Here is a 20,987-nt window from a genome sequence, read left to right as displayed (position 1 = left end):
CAAATTACAATGTTATTAAGTAGAACTTTGTAAGATGGTCTCTATAAGAATTTAGAATTGTTTCTTCACTTAAAAATATTTTCGGCCGGGCGCGGTGGCTCAAGCCTGTAATCCCAGCACTTTGGGAGGCCGAGACGGGCGGATCACGAGGTCAGGAGATCGAGACCATCCTGGCTAACACGGTGAAACCCCGTCTCTACTAAAAAATACAAAAAACTAGCCGGGCGAGGTGGCGGGCGCCTGTGGTCCCAGCTACTCGGGAGGCTGAGGCAGGAGAATGGCGTAAACCCGGGAGGCGGAGCTTGCAGTGAGCTGAGATCCGGCCACTGCACTCCAGCCCGTGCGACAGAGCAAGACTCCGTCTCAAAAAAATATATATATATATATATATTTTTTCAGTGGCAAACCTCTAAATTACTTCTTTCTAAGGCCTGTGGATTTTTTATACACACTGGATTATTATCCATTTTGAGGTAAATATTGAAAGAAAAGACTCATAGTACCTCATTTTTTTTGTTCCATGCCTTACCATTGGTTGATGTTATTATATAAAGACTGTTGTTAGATTTCTTCTTCTTTTTTTTTTTTTTTTTTGATATGGAGTCTTGCACTGTCACTTAGGCTGGAGTGCAGTGGTGCGATCTTGGCTCACTGCAATCTCTGGCTCCTGGGTTCCAGCAGTTCTCCTGCCTCTGCCTCCCGAGTAGCTGGGATTACAGGTGCCCGCCACCATGCTCGGCTAATTTCTTTTTTTTTGGTAGAGATGGGGTTTCACCATATTGGCTAGGCTGGTCTTGAACTTCTGACCTCAGGTGATCCGCCCTTCTCGGCCTCCCAAAGTGCTAGAATTACAGGCTTCAGCCACTGTACCCAGCCTGACTATTGTGAGATTTCTTATTTTTGTAATGTACCCTAGAGTTAACTTGATCTGAACCTTACCTTCTTTGTTTTCTAAAGGTAAATGAAATTGCCTTTATAAATACCCTTGAAGCCCAGAATAAACGTCATGATGTTTTATCAAAATTGAAGGAATATGAACAGAGGCTTAATGAGCTACAGGAGGAGCGTCAGAGAAGACAGGAAGAAAAGCAAGCACGTGATGAAGCTGTGCAGGTAGGATTTTATTCAGCAAACATTGATTGAGCACCTGTCATATTTTAGACTTAGAGCTAGTTGCTGAGGACCCAAAATGGAGTAATCTAGTGTTTGTTCCCAAAGGTGCATGGTTCAATATAGCACTCTAGAAACATAAAGTCTGATTTCTAAAAGATAGTGTGTTCTCCTTCAGTTACGGTCATCAGTTCTTTCATCAGTAGACTGTAATCATAGCAATAGAATCGTCAACTTCATCTAGGTGAAGGATTAAACTGCTCTGGACAGATTATTATCTATTCTTTTCTAATCAGGCTGGGCAAGAATATGGTCCTCTCCCAGCAATAAAAACAAAGGTTGTTTTTTGAATCAGTATATATAGGCTCAAACAATTTTTTTGCCTATGAGGAGGCAAATTTAGGGTAATTTTTATGCCTAAGATAAGGGGCATCTGTTATTTTTTAGTATCATCAGATACCATAATTAGATTTTAACCTCTGCAGCAAACCCTACATTTGCAAGATGAGGAAAAGGTTAAGGCATACACTATCCTGCTGTTTATAATCTATTTTAGATCTCCCTCAGTAAAATGCCTTGCCCATAGTCTTTGAAGGCCTGACATATTTTTTTATGTAGAGAACAAATATTGCAATATTTAAATACAAATTCACACATGCTGTATTTATTGTGACTAATGTTTATTTGTTCCTTCAGTGATCATTTCATTGAGTTACTGCAAGTCATGTGTTAGGCTCAAAGATATGAAAAGTATACATGTGTGTTCTCAGTGGGGAGACGTGTATGTACATAAACAAGATTAGGAAAAATGCTATGCTAAAAGCATTGTCAGTAGCACAAAGAAGAACACCTTGTTTATATAGAGAGTAGAGGGAACATGAAAAAGTCCAGAAAAGTTTCCAGGTAGAGATGACATGTTTACTAAGTTTTCAAAAATGAAACATACAAATGATAAGTTGTATGGGAGGGCATTTCATGCACAAGGGGATATGAGGAAGGAGTACATGTAGAGTTAGGGAGGAGGTCATGAAAAGCTTTGTAGGTATTTTTAAAAATTATGAGTTGTATTTCATGCTTCTTGTTTTCAGTGAGTTTAGTAAATTATTAATACATTTTTAAGTTCATTGATCACTTTTTGCTATTTGTGGGCATTAACAGGTATTCCCATATCCGTCCTCATCTCTATTTGATTTGAGTCCAATGTACTATTTTAATCAATGCAAAGCTAGCTTCATGTTTAAAAACATAGAATGCTCCCGTTAGAGAAACTAGCCTTTCCTTTCCAAGAAGCGGTAAAAATTTTTGTATTTATCATTTATAAGCTATTTATCTATTAACTTGTATTCTTAAATGAATAAAAAAAATTTGAATGTTTAATTTGAATCGTTAGCATTATTTATCCTGTTTGTTTATCCTGTTTCTCTACAGGATAAATGCTATAAATGTCTGTAGGGAAACAGAAATACAGACAGATAAAAATAATTATGGTTTGTAAATTATGTGTTACTTTAATAACTAATAATTCAGACATATAAATAAGACATTTTTGCCTTTATTGCAAATAATAAATTACAGTTTAATTTGAAAGAGTGTAATTAGAGTATGTATAAGGTACAAAGGTACTACAGAGGAGGGAATAATTAGCTCGGTTGGTGGAAATAGAATATCAGGGGAAGTTCTCTGGAAAAGGTAACTTCTTAGCTGTATTTTTGGGGGAAATATATGAGTAGTATTGTATATTTTAAAATAGACATCTTTGATTCCTTTCTCTGCATTTTGCAGATTTGAAATAGTTATCTTTCATTTAAAAATGATGATTCTCACTTCACAATTTGTAACGTTAATTAGAACTTAAAGGGAAGCAGTTTACTAAACTAGTAGGGAATTTGCTTCACCAACCAACACTTTAAGAATTGTTTTGGCTCTTCAGAATTATTTTTTTGTTTTTAAAAGTGCTGAAATTTCCTATGGATTTAATTTCAATGAAAAATTTTAAACCTGTCTACATATGCTTGAGATATACTGAGATAGATAGAAAAATCCACTGGTAGATAACATATATAACATTAAAATTTTAAAAATGTGTAGTCATTACATGCTGTACAGGCACTAGTGCCATGTATTCTGTAAATACAATAATAGTAAGATCCTAACCTAATACAGAATTTCAGAGACCCTCCATCCATTTTATTTTTACTCTTGAAACATTCCCATGGACTATTAAAGGCAATGTGATTCTCATTTCTTGTAAGTAAAATATCAAGTGCTGCCATCATATGTTCTCAAGTTGCTGTTATTGTTATGTATATTACTAATTATAGGCATAAAGAGGAGCTATGGAATCCTTTCTTAGGCTGCCTTAAACACCTCCCTGGCTAAGATTTATAGGGGTCTGAGAGGTTCTTCTGTAGGCTTAAGAATTAGTTATATTTCTAATTCCTTTGCTGTAGGTTTTAATTCTTTCCTTGTGGGTATATAGATTCATAATGTATGTGATTTTATAAAGTCATGCTTCATTTATTATACAGACATTTAGGAATCCCTACCTTTTGCAAGGTGTTTTGTGGGGTACAAAGTTTCCTGTCTTTATGGAATTTAAATTTCAGATTGGGAAATGGTAACTGAATTTTAGTAATTTTACTCATTAGCTGTATGGCTACCAATTCTCTTTTCAAGTTATTAAAAATGAAAATTAATAGGTTAGGTAACTTTTTACATCCAGTTATCTCTTTTCACACAATGTTGGAGTTGGTCTGATATCCATTAAAATGATCAGCAAGTTGACGTTATGTTTACAAGTCTACACTTGGCTACATTGCACATACCTGAAGTAATTATTTTTACATAATATATATTTTATAAGATCAATTTAGGATTTAAAAAATTGCCTCCCTCAGGCCTTTGGTCTTATATTAATAAAATATGAAATGAAAAATTCTGCTTTAATTCTTTGTATTTAATGCCTGAGCTCTTTGTATTTTGTTGTGAAGCATGTGTTTTCAGATATAATATGGAATTTTTAAACTTCAGAAAAATTGGACTATAAGAGGAATTTTTTTGGTTCACTTTTTTTAATGGAGAAAATTTTCCGTGCCAGATTTGATTTTTAGTCTTTAAGAGTTTTTGATATCTTTTTGGCCAAACAAGTTTCTACATATTCTTGATTAGTAATGAGAAATAGCTACAACTATTTCATGAATAGTATGCTCAGACAGTAAAGAATATATTTTAAAATCTAATTGCATGACTCCAACAGTCTGCAGTGTGCCTGTTATGTCCTCCTGAAATCAGGGCATTTCCTTCCAATTTCCAGTTTACCCTCTTCCTATATCACCCACCCCCTCAAAAAAAAAAGAAGGAAATAGAGATCCTTTTGGCTATTTTTAAAAGACTTTCTTTCTCTGGGGCAGATAGAGCTTGTTGTGGAGATGAAGTTACTATTGTGAGCTCAGTTAACTATTAGAAATGTTCAGATCTCTCTTCTGTGTTCCCTGAACAGAAATTGCGTTGTTATTTTTTTTCTGCTGTCCTTTACTGAGCCCTTACAGTGGCTAAACTCTATGCTGAGAACTTACCTGTAATCAGTAATTTACATCTCACAATCAACTGAGGCTCTTTAAGGTGAAGTACCTTGCCGAAGATTATGTAAGTAGTAGGTACTAGAGCCTAGATCAATGTATTCCATTAATTATAAAGGAGAGGCCAGCGAGAGGTTATGTGTGCTGTCTGGAGAATGGGTATGGATTCAGAGAAACATGTCAATAACATGAGGAACATGTTAGTGACAAATATTTCATGAAGTTACCCAGTTTTGATGATTTATCTTCTGGCTTGATGATGATAATGATGACAATTATTGAGAATTTTATATATGCCAGGCCCTATGGTAAGTGCTTTTCATATATTAGCTCATCTGTACTTTGTAATATCCTAAGAAATGCATATTATTATTTATCTTCTAGAAAACTAAGGCACAGAGATTGTAACTAAGTAGCCCAGAGTCACTGTGCTAGTGAATAATGGGGTAAGGAAACAAAGCCAGGGAATCTGACCCAATATCCACTCTTATACACTCTATGCTCTATTATGTTACCTCTTTCTCCTTCTCACAAGCTGTCTTAATTCCATCATGAAAGCTTAGTTCAGAAATAAAATCTATTAACTATGGTTTTTTCATTATATTCAGGTATTTCTATAGCCATATATTAACACAAGGCTTTAGAAGTGATTAATCAGAAAACATATATTAAGTTCTGTATTAGAGTTCTCTAGAGGTATAGAACTAATAGGATATATATGTGTGTGTGTGTGTGTGTGTGTGTGTACATATATATATATATGAGTTTATTAAGTATTAACTCATACAATCACAAGGTCCCACGACAGAGTGTCTGGAAACTGAGGAGTAAGGAGAGCCAGTCCAAGTTCCAAAACTGAAGAACTTGGAGTCTGATATTTGAGGGCAGGACGCATCCAGCACGGGAAAAAGATGTAGGCTGGTAGGCTAGGCCAGTCTCTGTTTTCATGTTTTTCTGCCTGCTTTATATTCTAGCCTTGTTGGCAGCTGATTAGATTGTGTCCACCCAGATTAAGGGTGGATCTGCCTTTCCTAGCCCACTGACTCAAGTGTTCATCTCCTTTGGCAACACTCTCACAGACACACCCAGAATCAATACTTTGTATCCTTCAATCCAATCAAGTTCACACTCAGTCTCAACTATCACAAGTTCCCACAAAACGAAATAACATAGTGTTTGCATCAAAAAGCAATTATTTTCTTAATTATGTGTAACACTGGTAAATGACTTTCAGAAACCGGATATCATTGCTATTTGATATTTGTTTAAACTTTAAGAAACAGAGTACCTAGTGGCAAGCCCATCTTTCTACTTGGCTTGAACATGTAAGTTTGGTGAAAGGTATATTACTTTGAATCATTTTTATTTTACACATAATTCTAATATTGGAAAAAAATATTTCTAACATTAGGAACGCAAGAGAGCTCTAGAGGCAGAACGGCAGGCCCGTGTAGAAGAATTGTTAATGAAGAGGAAAGAACAAGAAGCCCGAATTGAACAACAGAGGCAAGAAAAGGAAAAAGCCCGTGAGGATGCAGCCCGGGAAAGAGCTAGGTACCTCATTTGCTATCTTGATGAACATTTTGCACTGAGTGAGTATTCAAGTTGAGGTCTTAAAGCCATTTACTGTCATGTAGGGTTTTTTGTGTTTTTTTGAGATGAGGTTTTGCGATGTTGCGCAGGTTGATCTTGAACTCTCTGACTCAAGTGATCCTCCCATCTCACCCTCCTGAGTAGCTTGAACTACAGGTGTGTACCACCACACTTAGATCAAAAAATATATAATTTGATTCTGGATAGCTTCAGCAAAAGGGACTTTTGGAGAAGATACTGAGGGCATAAGTAATAGAAGGTTAGAGGACCAGGTTTGGAAATGTTCTGTCAGACATCAAAGGCTAGATCACAAGAGCCACAGCAGTGGATTTTTTTTTTTTTTTTTGATGGAAATAGTCTGGTTGCCAATAATCATGTTGCCACTCTGATTATAATGTATGACCTTCAACTATCCCTTAGTTTTAATCACTTGTGTAAGATTTAAAGACACAGGAAAAAACATGTAATTGGCCAAGCCTAAGTCCCTTTTATTGGTGTGAACCTTACTGACATGATATTTTGTGACTTCCAAATTATAACGAAGTTGGTAGATGTGAAAAGATAGCTCTTTGTGGTTTTAATTTGCTTTTCTACTTGTCCCTGATTAATAATTAGGCTGAGCAACTTCTCACATGTTTATGAGCTGTTCGGGGTTTTTTAATGCAAAGTGCTTATTCAAATGTTTGTTCATTACTGTATTGGGGTCTTTTTTTATCTTATTGATGTTTAGGGATTATCTTTACTAGATACTAAGTCTTTGTCAGTTACATATATTGCAAATATACCTATAGGTTGTGTCTTACCTTTTTTCTTTCCTTATGGTGTCTTTTGATTAACATAACTCTTGATTACAGTGTAGTAGAACTGAACAAACTGTAATTTATGCCTTTTGGTCTTACTCATGAAACCCCTTTCTATCCTAAGTCATAAGACATTCTTCAGAATTTTATAGTTTTATCTTTAATGGTCTTTATCTATCTGCAATTGATTTTATTGTGTATTTTGAGGTAGGAGTCTTACTTCATTTTATGTGGATACCTAATTATTCTAACATGCTTTATTGAAAAATGCATTTTTTTCCTACTGATCTGCAAGGCTTTCTAACATAAGCCAAGTTTTTATATATGTGTGGGTCTGCTTGTGGACTCTTGTGTTCTGGTCCAGTGATCACTGTTTTTGTCATCTGCCTTAGTTATCAAAGCTTTATAATAATTGTTGGTGTCTGAACTATCCTTCACCTTATTTTTTATTAGGACTGTCTTGGCCCTATTTCACATCTGTGTTAGTTTTAGAATCAGCTTGCTTAGTTCTATATTTAAAAAGAAACTAAAAAATTTTGATTGGAATTGCATTGAGTCTATAAATTCAGGTGTTAAGATTGATATTTTTATGGTGAATATTTTAATTTATGAGCATGCTACTATATGTTTTTCTACTGATTTAGGTCTTTTAAAACATCTTTATATCAGGTATATAATTTTTTTCTATAAAGGATTTTTGTGTGCTTTTTTATTGTGGCAAAAAATATAAATAACATGAAATTTATAATTTTAATCATTTTTAAGTTTACAGTTCAGTGGCATTAAGTACATTGACATTTTTGTGAAACTATTACCACCATCTGTACCCAGACATTTTTTCAGTTTCCAAGACTGAAATGCTGTATCTACTAAGTAATAACTCCCCATTCTCTCCATTCCGCACCCCCACACTCCCATTTGCCTCTGACAATCGTCATGCTACTTTATGTTTCTATGAATTTGACTGCTTTAGGTATTTTATATAAGTGGAATCGTACAGCATTTGTCCTTTTGTGACTTATCCTAATGTCTTCAAATTTCATCCATGTTGTAGCATGTGTCAGGATTTTCTTCCTTTTTAAGACTGAATAGTATTTCATTGTATGTATAATACCACATTTTATTTATTTGTTTCTTTGTTGAAAGACACTTGAGTTGCTTCTACCTTTTGACTATTGTGAGTAATGCTGTTATAAACACAGGTGTTACAAATGTATGTTTTAGTCTCTGCTTTTTAATTCCAAAAGTGAAGCGGCTGTATTATATACTAATTTTATTTTATTTTATTTTATTTAAGGAGAACCCTACTGTTTTTCATAGCAGCTGTACCATTTTTATGTTCTTACCAGCATTGCACAAGGGTTCCACATCCTCACCAATGCTTGTTATTTTGTTTTTTTAAAAATAGCCTTTTTGAAGAGTGTGAAGTGGTGTCTCATTCTGGTTTTGATTTGCATTTCCCTAGTGATTAATGACCTTAAGCATCTTTTCATGTGCTTATTGACCATTTCTTTATATTTTTGGGGAGAGGTTACCACTTAGGTCCTTTGCCATTTTTTTAATCTGATTATTTTCTTGTTGGGTTATAGAGTTTTTTTTTTTTTTATGTATTCTGGATATTAACCCTTTATCAAAGATACAATTTACTGATACTTTCTCCTATTCTGTAGGTTGACTTTTCATTTTGTTGATAATGTCTATCGAAGCACAAGAGTTTTAAATTTGAGTGTAGTTCACTTTGTCTATTTTTGTTGTTGTTGCCTTTACTTTTGTTGTTATATTCAAGAAATCATAGCCAAATCCAATGTTGTGAAATTTTCTCCTTGGATTTTCTCGTAACATTTTTATAGTTTTAGGTCTTATCTGTAGATCTTGGATACAGTTTTAGTTAATTTTTGTATATGGTGTAAGGTAAGGGTTCAACTTCATTCTTTTGCACACATTCAGTTTTCCCATCACCTCTTGTTGAAAAGACTGTCCTTTCTCTATCGAATGGTTTTGTCACCCTTGTCGAAATTATTTGACTTACATATGATGGCTCTCTTTCTTGGCTCTCTGTTCTGTTTCATTGGACTGTACATGTCTGTCTTTATGCTAGCCCATACTGTTTTGATTACTATAGTTTTGTAGTATGTTTTGAAATCAGCAAATGTGAGCCTCTTTGTTCTTTTCAAGATTGTTTTGATTTGAGGATCCTTTGAGATTCATGTGAAATTTTTAATTTTTGTAAAAAAATAAGTCATTGGGATTTTGATAGGGATTGCATTGAATCTATAGATTGCTTTGAGAAGTATGGCTTTTTTTTTTTTTTTTTTTTTTGGAAATGTATACGCTCAGAGAGAGAATTCAGGGTGGGCTGCTTGTAAAGGATGAGGCAGCCAATATGGACATCTTAACAGTGGTGAGTTTTTCAGTCCATGAACACATGATGTCTTTCCATTTATTTGTGTCTTCAGTTCCTTTCAACAATGTTTCATAGTTTTCTTTTTTTTTTTTTTTTTTTGAGACAGAGTCTCGCTCTGTCGCCCAGGCTGGAGTGCAGTGGCTGCATCTCAGCTCACTGCAAGCTCCGCCTCCCAGGTTCACGCCATTCTCCTGCCTCAGCCTCCCAAGTAGCTGGGACTACAGGTGCCTGCCACCTCGCCTGGCTAGTTTTTTGTATTTTTTTTTAGTAGAGATGGGGTTTCACTGTGTTAGCCAGGATGGTCTCGATCTCCTGACCTCGTGATCCACCCGTCTCGGCCTCCCAAAGTGCTGGGATTACAGGCTTGAGCCACCGCGCCCGGCCAACAATGTTTCGTAGTTTTCATTGCATCTGTTTTCTCATCCTTGTTATGTTTATTCCTATTTTATTTTTTGTACACATTTTATGATATTTTTTAGTTATTATTTTATCCGATTACACAATTATAAATAAAATCTCTTTAAGTGTTTTTTAAATTTGTATGTTGCTGGTGTTTAGAAATACCATTAATTTTGTTTCCAGCAATCTCGATAAGTTCTGGTAACCATTCTAATAATTAATCTTAGATTTTTTTTTAGCATTTTCTACATAAATAAACATATCATCTACCAATATATAGTTTAGGTTTTCTTCCTCATCTCTATGCCTTTTGTTTTGTTAGTGTGCATCTTATTTATAAGGAATGCTTTCCACGACTGTTAAGGATATCTGCCTTAGGTTTTTTAAAAAATAGTTTTTATTTGTTGTTTATTTAAGGTACACATGTTGTTGTAGAATACATATTGATTGTAAAAGGGTTACTATAGTGAAGCAGACAAATATATCTATCTTCTCACATAGTTACCCGTTTTATTTGTTTTAGTGGCAAGGGCAACTAAAATCTCATTTATCACAAATCCCAGTACTGTATAGTTTTATTACCTGTAGCCCTCTTGTTGTACATTAGATCTCTAGACTTGTTCATCTTACATATCTGCAGTTTTGTATCCTCTGATCTGCATCTCCCTGTTTCTGTCCTCTCCCTGTTATGCACACCCCTGATAACCAATATCTTGTTTTCTATCTCTGTATAATTGAATTTTTAAAAAGATTTCACATATAAGTGAGATCATGCAATATTTTTCTTTCTGTGTCTGGCTCATTTTACTTAGGATAATGTTCTCTAGGCTCATCCATGTTGTGGCAAATGGCAATGCCTTGTTACTTTTAGGGCTAAATGATCTATATACTACAGTTTCTTTATCATTGTTTCTTTGATGGACACTTAGTTTGCTTTCATATCTTGGCTACTGTGAATAATGCCGTAGGAAACATGGCAGTGCAAATATCTTTATGAGATATTCATTTCCTTTGGGTGTATTGCCAGAAGAGGAATCAGCTGGGTCATATGGTAGTTCTATTTTTAATTTTTTTAGAAACCTCCACACTGTTTTCCAGATGGCTGTACCAAGCCACACTCTCACCAATAGTGTAAAAGAGTTCCCTTTTCTCCATACCCTCACCAACATTTGTTTTTTGACCTTTTGATAATAGTCATCTAATGGATTTGAGTTAGTATTTCATAATGGTTTTAATGTTCATTTCCCTGATGATTAATGATGTTCAACACCTTTCCATATATCTACTGACTATTTTTATGACTTCTTTGGAGAAATGTCTAGGCAGATTATTTGCCCATTTTAGAATCAGTTTGTTTTTCTACTATTGAGTTGTATGAGTTTTTTTTTTTAGTATCTGTTTTGCTTGGTTTTGTTTTTTTTGTTTGTCTGTTTTTTGTTTTGTTTTGTTTTTACCTTCCTTTTTTTCTTTTTGAGGCGGAATCTTGTTCTCTTGTCCAGGCTGGAGTGAAGTGGCATGATTTTGGCTCACTGCAACCTCCACTTCCCGGGTTCCAGTGATTCTTGTGCTTCGGCCACCTGAGTAACTGGGATTATAGGTGTGTGCCATCATGCCTGTCTGATTTTTGAACTCCTGACCTTAAGTGATCCGCCTGCTTTTGCCTTCCAAAGTGCTGGGATTACAGGCATGAGCCACTGTGCCTGGCCTAGTTCTTTATATATTTTGGATATTAACTCTTTATTAGATATATGGGCTGTACATATTTTCCCCAGTCCTTAGGCTAATGTTTTATTGACTTTTTTCTTTGCTGTGCAGAAGCTGTAAACTTCCCTCTTAGAACTGCTTTGGCTGCAACCCATAGATTTTGCTATGTTGTGTTTCTATTGTTTGTCCCAAGATATTTTTTAATTTCTCTTTTGATTTCTTCTTTAACTCATGACTTATTCAGGAGCATGTTATTTAATAGCCATGTATTTATGAAATTTTCAAGATTCCTTCTTTTATTGATTTCTAGTTTTATATCATAGTGATTTGAAACAACAATAGATACAATTTGAATCTTCTTTAATTTGTTAAGATGACTTGTTTTGTGGTTTAACATATGGTCTATCCTGGATAATGATTTATGTGGACTAGAAAAAAATGTATTGCTTTTGATGGGATATTCTGCCTGTGTATATTAGGTCCATTTGGTCAAAGTACAGTTAAGTCTAGTATTTATTTTCTCTCTAGTTTATCTATTGTTGACAGTGGGGTATTCAAGTCCCCTCCTATTATTATATTGCTATCTATTTTTCCCTTCATGTTTGTTAATATTTGCTTTATAGTTTTAGTGCTCCAATGTTAGGTGCATATATATTTACAATTGTTACGTCCCATTGATGAACTGACCCCTTTATCATTAAATAATGATCTCTGTATTATTTGTATATTTGCTATAGTTTTTTGTTTTGTGGTTACTATGAGCTTATATAAAACATCTTATACTGTTATACTTAAAACAGTTGATAACAACTTAATTTCTGGCACATACAAAAACTAGACTTTTACTGTCCACCCCAAAAGTCATGTTTTTGATGTCACAATAGTCGCCTTTTTATGTTATGTATTCCTTAAAAACTTATTGTAGTTTTTGTTACTTTTGACTATTTTGACTTTTAACCTTCATAATAGAGATATGTGTGGCTTACAAACCACACTTACAGTTTCGAAGTATTCTGATTTGACTAAGTATTTATCTCTACCAGTGAGTTTTATACTTTACATGTATTCATGGTGGTAATTATTATAATTTTCTTTCTGCTTGAATAAGCATTTCTTGTAACACAGGTCTAGTGTCAGTGAATTCCTTCAACTTTATTTGTCTGGGGAAGACTTTATTTCTCCTTCATTTCTGAAGGATAATTTTCCTTGGTATAGTATTCTTAGCCGGCAGATTTTTTTTTTCCCCCTTTCATCATCTTGAATATGTCATCCCATTCCCCAGGCTTGCAAGGTTTCTACAGAAGAGTTCAATTATACTCTGATGGACATCCCCTTATATGTGACTTGATAGTTTTTTCTTGCTGTTTTTAAAATTATTTCATTGTCTTTTCAGTTTTGACAGTTTGATTATAATGTACCTTGGAGAGAACCTTCTAAAGTTTATCTGAGGATCTTTGAGCTTCATTGACTTGTATGTAAATATCTGTCTCAGTTCCTAAGTCCCAAGATTTAGGAAGTTTTTTTACCAATTATTTTATTTATATAAGCCTTTTCTGTTTTTTCCCTCTTTGGAATTCCTACAATGTGAATATTTGTTTGCTTAGTGGTATCCCATAGGCTCTCTTCATTCTTTTTTCTTTTTCTTCTCTTCTGAGTCAGTTCAGAAGCCTTCAGGCTTGATCTAGTCTGCTGTTGAACCCTCTGTGGTATTTTTTACTTCATTGACTTCTTCAGCTCTAAGATTTTTATTTAGATTTTTAAAAATATCTCTTTTATTGAATTTCTCATTCAGATCATGGTTTAGTTTTCTAGTTTCATCGAATGGTCTGTTTTTATTCTCTTATGTTTCCTTGAGTTTCCTTAGTTCATTATTTTGAATTACTTTTTAGAGAATTTGTAGATTTCTGTTTCTTTGGGGTCAGTTACTGGAGAGTTACTGCGCTCCTTTTAGTGGTTTCACATTTCCATGCCTTTTCATGTTTCTTATGACCCTGCCTTGTTTGTACATCTGATAGTGCGGTCATATCTTTCCAACTTTACAGAGTGGGAAGGGGAAGACTTTCACCTGAAGATGGGCCTGGGGATACTGCTTGGGTGTAGGACACAGTGGCTCTGCTTCTGTGTGGGTGCAGTGGTGTAGTTGTCACGTAGCTTCTTAGTTGTGATCAATGTCAGTGCACACTGTGAGTGCCTCAGTGGTCTAGACTGTAGGAGTCTGTATCAGTGATGGTGGCTCCTGAGGTTATTAGGGCAAAGGTTGTAGGGGTCTTCCTGTTCTTGTTTTCCCCAAAGTAGGGAATCTTCATTGAGGGGATCTCTTTTGGTAACAGGTCTGACATTGCTCACAGGGAGCCACAGCAGCACTGGGTTATAGGGTACAGGGGCTCAGAGCAGCTGTGCAGCCAAATTCCTGGGCTTAGGGTCTTGTGAAACTATTGGAGCACTTGGGACTTCAGGCATAGGTTCTCTCTCCAAGGCATGAGTGGATTCAGTTCTCCCACTACACAGGGTTTGTTGCTGTGGGGCATACCCCAGCAGCTTGGGCCCAGGAGGCTGGGATGTAGCCATGCTTCTGACCTTGGAGGGGGCACTGGCATGATTCTGGGGAAGAAGGTGTACCTGGAGACTCAATCCCTGGGGAGCAGCGAACAGTCACCATTTGGGATCCAGAACCAACTGTGTAACATGGTAGCTCAGGCTCCGGGTGATGAGGAGCATGGTATACAGTGGTCACTTGGGACCCTGGCTTGATATAATAGCCTAGGCTCCATGAGGCTGGGTCCAGTGGCAACAAGGACCCAGGAATGGCAAGATACAGCTGTATCTTGGGCCCTTTAGGGTAGGAAACAATGCAGCAATGACCACTCCTTGGAGAGGTAGGGTGCCTCAGCAGATTGGAATGTAGGGGGACTTGTCCAGTTTTAGGTAGATGGGGCACTGTGTCTCTTTGGCCTAGAACACAGCTCAGTCATGGTTCTGAATCCCTGGAAGTCAAGTTGCCATATCTGGTCAGCCCCAGAAGGCATAACTACTTGGGTCAGTAGAGCCTTTGAATACCTGGGGTTGGGGGTGCGGGTACTGCATCAGCTGTGGTGCTGGGGGTGCAACTACTTTGGTATGCCAGAGGCTCAAAGCTCCTAGAAGTGTGAGGTGATGTCTCACCAGTGGTATTGGGGAGGGTGTATGTGGGCCGGGGGAGATGTCAACTGTTTCTGTGTGCTAGAGGCCTGAGGTCTCCAATTAGTGGGAACCCACTTCAGTTCAGTTTTAAGGGGAAGGTGCACTAGCATCTAGAATTCAACACTTCTGCAGTAACTTGGCCCTCTGTGGTAGGGTATAGCAGCAGTTCAGCTGGGGGATGTTATGCTACTGGGTGGATGTTGAGTTTTTCAAGTGCTTTGGTGTTTTTATTTTTTATATGGAAATAATTCTATAAAATTTCTCCTTTAATCTGTTAATATGATAATTAGTTGATTGATTTTTCTTTTTTTAAATTTTTTATTATTATACTTTAAGTTCTAGGGTACATGTGCACAATGTGCAGGTTTGTTACACACATACACATGTGCCATGTTGGTGTGCTGCACCCATTAACTGGTCATTTACATTAGGTGTATCTCCTAATGCTATCCCTCCCCCCTCCCACTACCCCATGACAGGCCCTGGTGTGTGATGGTCCCCACCCTGTGTCCAGGTGTTCTTGTTGTTCAATTCCCATCTATGAGTGAGAACATGCGGTGTTTGGTTTTCTCTCCTTGCGGTAGTTTGCTCAGAATGATTGTTTCCAGCTGAATCCATGTCCCTACAAAGGACATGAACTCGTCCTTTTTTATGACTGCATAGTATTCCATGGTGTATATGTGCCACATTTTCTTAATCCAGTCTATCATTGATGGATATTTAGGTTGGTTCCAAGTCTTTGCTATTGTGAATAGTGCCAGAATAAACATACGTGTGCATATGTCTTTATAGTAGCATGATTTATAACCCTTTGGGTATATATCCAGTAATGGGATTGCTGGTTCAAATGGTGTTTCTAGTTCTAGATCCTTGAGGAATCACCACACTGTCTTCCACAATGGTTGAACTAGTTTACAGTCCCACCAACAGTGTAAAAGTGTTCCTATTTCTCCACATCCTCTCCAGCACCTATTGTTTCCTGACTTTTTAATGATTGCCATTCTAACTGGTGTGAGATGGTATCTCACTGTGGTTTTGATTTGCATTTCTCTGATGACCAGTGATGATGCGTATTTTTTCATGTGTCTGTTCACTGCATAAATGTCTTCTTTTGAGAAGTATCTGTTCATATCCTTCGCCTACTTTTTGATGGGGTTGTTTGATTTTTTCTTGTAAATTCATTTGAGTTCTTTGTAAATTCTGGATATTAGCCCTTTGTCTGATGGGTATCCCATTCTGTAGGTTGTCTGTTGAGTCTGATGGTAGTTTCTTTTGCTATGCAAAAGCTCTTTAGTTTAATTAGATCCCATTTCTCAATTTGGCTTTTGTTGCTGTTGGTGTTTTAGACATGAAGTCCTTGCCCATGCCTATGTCCTGAATGGTATTGCCTAGGTTTTCTTCTAGGGTTTTTATGGTTTTAGGTCTAACATTTAAGTCTTTAATCCATCTTGAATTAATTTTTGTATAAGGTGTAAGGAAGGGATCCAGTTTCAGCTTTCTACATATGGCTAGCCAGTTTTCCCAGCACCATTTATTAAATAGGGAATCCTTTCCCCATTTCTTGTTTTTGTCAGGTTTGTCAAAGATCACATGTTTGTAGATGTGTGGTATTATTTCTGAGGGTTCTGTTCTGTTCCGTTGGTCAATATCTCTGTTTTGGTACCAGTACTATGCTGTTTTGGTGACTGTAGCCTTGTAGTATAGTTTGAAGTCAGGTAGCGTGATGCCTCCAGCTTTGTTCTTTTTGATTAGGATTGTCTTGGCAATGCGGGCTCTGTTTTGGTTCCATATGAACTTTAAAGTAGTTTTTTCCAATTCTGTGAAGAAAGTCATTGGTAGCTTGATGGGGATAGCATTGAATCTATAAATTACCTTGGGCAGTATGTCCATTTTCAAGGTATTGATTCTTCCTATCCATGAGCATGGAATGTTTGTCCACTTGTTTGTGTCTTCTTTTATTTCGTTGAGCAGTGGTTTGTAATTCTCCTTGAAGAGGTCCTTCACATCCCCTATAAGTTGGATTTCTAGGAATCATGTGGTTTTTATCTTTGGTTCTGTTTATATGCTGGATTACGTTTATTGATTTGCGTATGTTGAACCAGCCTTGCATCCCAGGGATGAAGCCCACTTTATTGTGGTGAATAAGCTTTTTGATGTAGTGCTGGATTTGGTTTGCCAATATTTTATTGAGGATTTTTGCATGAATGTTCATCAGGGAGATTGGTCTAAAATTCTCTTTTTTTGTTGTGTCTCTGCCTGACTTTGGTATCAGGATGATGCTGGCCTCATAAAATGAGTTAGGGAGGATTCCCTCTTTTTCTGTTGATAGGAATAGTTTCAGAAGGAATGGTACAAACAGCTCCTCTTTGTACCTGTCGTAGAATTCGGCTATGAATCTGCCTGGTCCTGGACTTTTTTGGTTGGTAGGCTATTAATTATTGCCTCAATTTCAGAGCCTGTTATTGGTTTATTCAGGGATTCAACTTCTTCCTAGTTTAGTCTTGGGAGGGTTTATATGCTATAAAACTACAGTTAAATTAGTATAAATTCTCCAACTTCATTGTTCTTTTTCAAAGTTGCCTTTCCATATAAATTTTAGGTTCAGCTTATCAGTTTCTGCAAGATAGCTTGTAGGATTCTGATAGGAAGTGTATTGAATCTATAGGTCAGTTTAGGGAGATTGACATCTTTACATTATTGTGTATTACAGTCCATGAATGTGATGTTTCTCTCTGTTTAGATCTCCTTTAATTTCTGACAGCAAGGTTTTGTAGTTTTTTGCATATAGGTCTTGCAATTCTTTTTAAAATTTATTCCTAAGTACTCTTTAAAGCTGCTGTAAATGGAATTGTTGTCTTTGGTTCATTTTTGGATTTTTCTTGCTAGTATATAGAAATGCAGTAGATTTTAATTTATTTCATTCTACAACTGTGTTTTTTATGACCTTGTTAAACTTGCTTACAGATGTTCCTCAACTTATGATGGAGTTAAGTCCTTATAAACTCATCATAAAGTCAAAAAGCTGTAAATTGAATGATTATAAGTTGGGGACTGTCTGTATTAGTTTGGGTAGTTTTTTTAATTATTATTATTTTTATTCTTTGGTACTTTTTATACATAAAGGCTCATGGCATCTGTGAATAAAGTTTGTTTTGGATGCCTTTAATTTATTTTTTTTCTTTTTGCCCTCTTGCACTGGTTCATTCCTTGTATTTAATGTTCAGTGGAAGTTGTGATATTGTGTGTCCTTGTTTTGTTCTCAGTCTTAGTGGGAAAGCATTTGGTCTTTCACCACTATGTATGATCTTTGCTGTAGATTTTTGATAAAGTTTATAGATTGAGGAAGTTTCTTTCTATTTCTAGTTTGTTGAGAGCTTTTAACATGAATCGACTTTGAATTTGGTGAAATCCTTCTTTTTGTGGGTCCATTAAGATGACTGTGGGTTTTACTCTTTATTGTATTAATATGGTATGTTACATTAATTTTTGCATATTAAAATAACCTTGTATTCCTGGGTTAATTCCCGCTTTGTCATGATATATAATAGCTTTTATATGTTGTTGGCTTCTTGCCAAGGGCATGTTCATGAGGGATATTGATCTGTAGTTTTCTTGTGATGTTTTCGTCTGGCTTTTGTGTTATGGCGATTCTGGCCTTACAGAATGTAAGGGGAAGTTTCCTGCTCTATTTGAGAAGCCATTTGCATAGGATTGGCATTATTTCTTTCTAAATGTTTGGGTGAGTTTACCAGTAAAGCCTTCAGGGCTTCGGTTTCTCTTTGTGGGAAGATTTTAAATTACCAGTTAAGTTTTTTTCCCCTTGTTTTTGGTCTATTGAGATTTTTCTATATCTGCTGGAATCAGCTTTGATAATTCATGTCTTCCTAGGAATTTGTCTTTTTCATCTTAAGTGATCTCACTTATTATAAAGTTCTTGGCTGGGCGCGGTGGCTCACGTCTGTAATCCCAGCACTTTGGGAGGCCAAGGCGGGTGGATCATGAGGTCAAGAGATTGAGACCATCGTGGCCAACATGGTGAAACCCCATCTCTACTACAAATACAAAAATTAGCTACTATTTACATGGTATGTCTTCTGTTCTTATACCCTCATCCTTTCTGTGTTTTTGTATCTCATATCTGTCTCTTGTAGGCTGTATATAGTTGGGTTTTACTTTTCTGTCTGGTTTGATAATTTCTGCCTTTTGATTGGAATGTTTAGTCAATTCTCATTTGATGTAATTTTTGGTATGACTGAATTTATGTCCGCCATTTTGATATTTGTTTTCTGTATGTCTCAAGTCTTTTTTGTTCTCCTTTGCCTTTTGTTTTTATTAAACCACTTTTTGTTGTATTATTTTCTTCATTATTTAAAAATTATATTATTTTAGTTACTTTAATAGTTGCTTTTTGGATTATAGTATTCATCTTGACTTATATTCTACTTTAGGATTAAACTAAATTAATTTTGTTAAAATAGAACAACTTTGTACCAAAGTTCTGGCCTCCTCTTTTATTCTTCCCCTTGTGTTACTATTTTCACATATCTTACATATAAATGTCATAAATGAAACATTAATCTTATAATTATTTCTTTATACAGTTCTATATTTTTAAAAGAACTAAGATAATAAAAGAGAAAATATATTTATACATTGTGTGTTTGTGTGTTAACTGTTTCTTTTTACTTATTTATTTTAATTTATTATACTTTAAATTCTGGGATACATGAGGGGAGTGGTGAGGAAAGCTGGCTATGCGTACTGTATGAATTAAAAATAGAAGGATGCTACTTGTCTCACCATTTCAGTATGTAGATTTTCACTTAAACTTCCTGTTTTCAGTGTATTATCTCACCTCCAATTTGCCTTCTGTCCTGAATGCAGGTCCTTTTGTTCAGCCCCTCTAGGGAGTAATCTCTTCATCTTCTGCTGGCGTGGGGAGATTTGGAGACCTGCTGTATTTTAAGGCTTTCCGAGTCTGCTTATTTTTTATCCTCAACCTCCCTTGCTTCATAAGTGAATAGTTTTTTTCAATTTCTGAACTCTTAATGGAATTTTGCTAGTAGAGTCACCTTGCTTATTAGTTTCCCTCTGAAAGCTTAGATTTCAGCTTTCTCAGGAGTGCTTCTCAGCTTTTGAAATATTGATGTCCATTTTTTGTGATTATTTCCTCTTTTACTTTGTTTTTGTGAGTTTATGCCTTTTCTATTCTTTTTATGGTTTAATTGTGTTTTTGGAAGGGAACAGAGATAAATACAGTTTTCAACATGCCATGTTTAAATGACAGTCTTTGAGCCAAAATTTAAACCCATGCCTGGGTCCAGAAATCCATTTCATAACTGATAATCTCTATTGTTTCCCAAACATTTAATTAGCAATATACCTGGGATTTAGTAGGCACTCTAAGAAGAATATTTTTTTAAAAAATAATAGCCCTTTAGACTATATAAGCCTATGTGTCCTAATTGTATTTTTGAGCCTCATGAGATTTGTTACTTTAAGCAGTTGAGTTTATAATTTTTACTATCTTCTTACAGAGACAGGGAAGAACGATTGGCAGCACTCACAGCTGCTCAACAAGAAGCTATGGAAGAGTTACAGAAAAAAATTCAGCTCAAGGTAAGGATATTACATATTTTTAAATTGAAATTTTAGAGCTTGCTGTGTAGCATGAGATCAACATTTTGTAGAGCAAAAATTGAATTAATTTGTATTCTAAATCTTTGCACAGCAAAGCTTATATGATTTTGCTATGATCGTTTCTCACTCAGTATCTGGAAACTAAGTTTACTTTGATACGGTAGAGCCATTGAGGAAAAAAATTTAAGGAAGTTTATTTAACATTTCCTGTTTTTACTAAGCAATTTGTTAATGACTTGAAGGCATTACTGGTAGGCTTCTTATATTCATAGGTTTTAATCACTCAAAAGTAAATTAAAAGTTGTTTCTTACGATTTGCTTCACTTGATTTCAGTGCTTATGAATTGCATAATTGTAGCTTGGGAAATTATGATAAACTGATACTTTCTAGAAAATTTTTAGCATTACTACAACCTGTAGGCAGTCTCTAACAGTATGAATGTTTCATATTATGTCACAGTTATTTACATGCTGGCTCCTCACAGGGATAGTAAAATCTTTAAGTTAGAAGACCATATTTTACTATTTGTACAGTCCTAGAAATTTATCATTCATTTAAATTTATTGTAGCAGGTATTG

General features: G+C 35.6%; 1 protein-coding gene across 1 annotated transcript in view; it reads left to right on the top strand.

Moving 5' to 3' along the window:
* SCAPER (S-phase cyclin A-associated protein in the ER) overlaps window positions 1-20,987 on the top strand; it is a 565,180-nt gene that overhangs the window by 179,962 nt on the left and 364,231 nt on the right. Inside the window, exons 16-18 of the mRNA XM_011932825.1 lie at window positions 958-1,113; window positions 6,100-6,242; window positions 20,306-20,387. Coding sequence (XP_011788215.1) covers window positions 958-1,113; window positions 6,100-6,242; window positions 20,306-20,387 — 381 coding nt within the window. The remainder of the gene's footprint in view (window positions 1-957; window positions 1,114-6,099; window positions 6,243-20,305; window positions 20,388-20,987) is intronic.

This window comes from Colobus angolensis, unplaced genomic scaffold, assembly GCF_000951035.1.
Source record: "Colobus angolensis palliatus isolate OR3802 unplaced genomic scaffold, Cang.pa_1.0 Scaffold99, whole genome shotgun sequence".
Taxonomy (NCBI): domain Eukaryota; kingdom Metazoa; phylum Chordata; class Mammalia; order Primates; family Cercopithecidae; genus Colobus; species Colobus angolensis.
The sequence above is the reverse complement of the archived record's forward strand: the minus strand, read 5'-3'. Positions and strand labels throughout refer to the sequence as shown.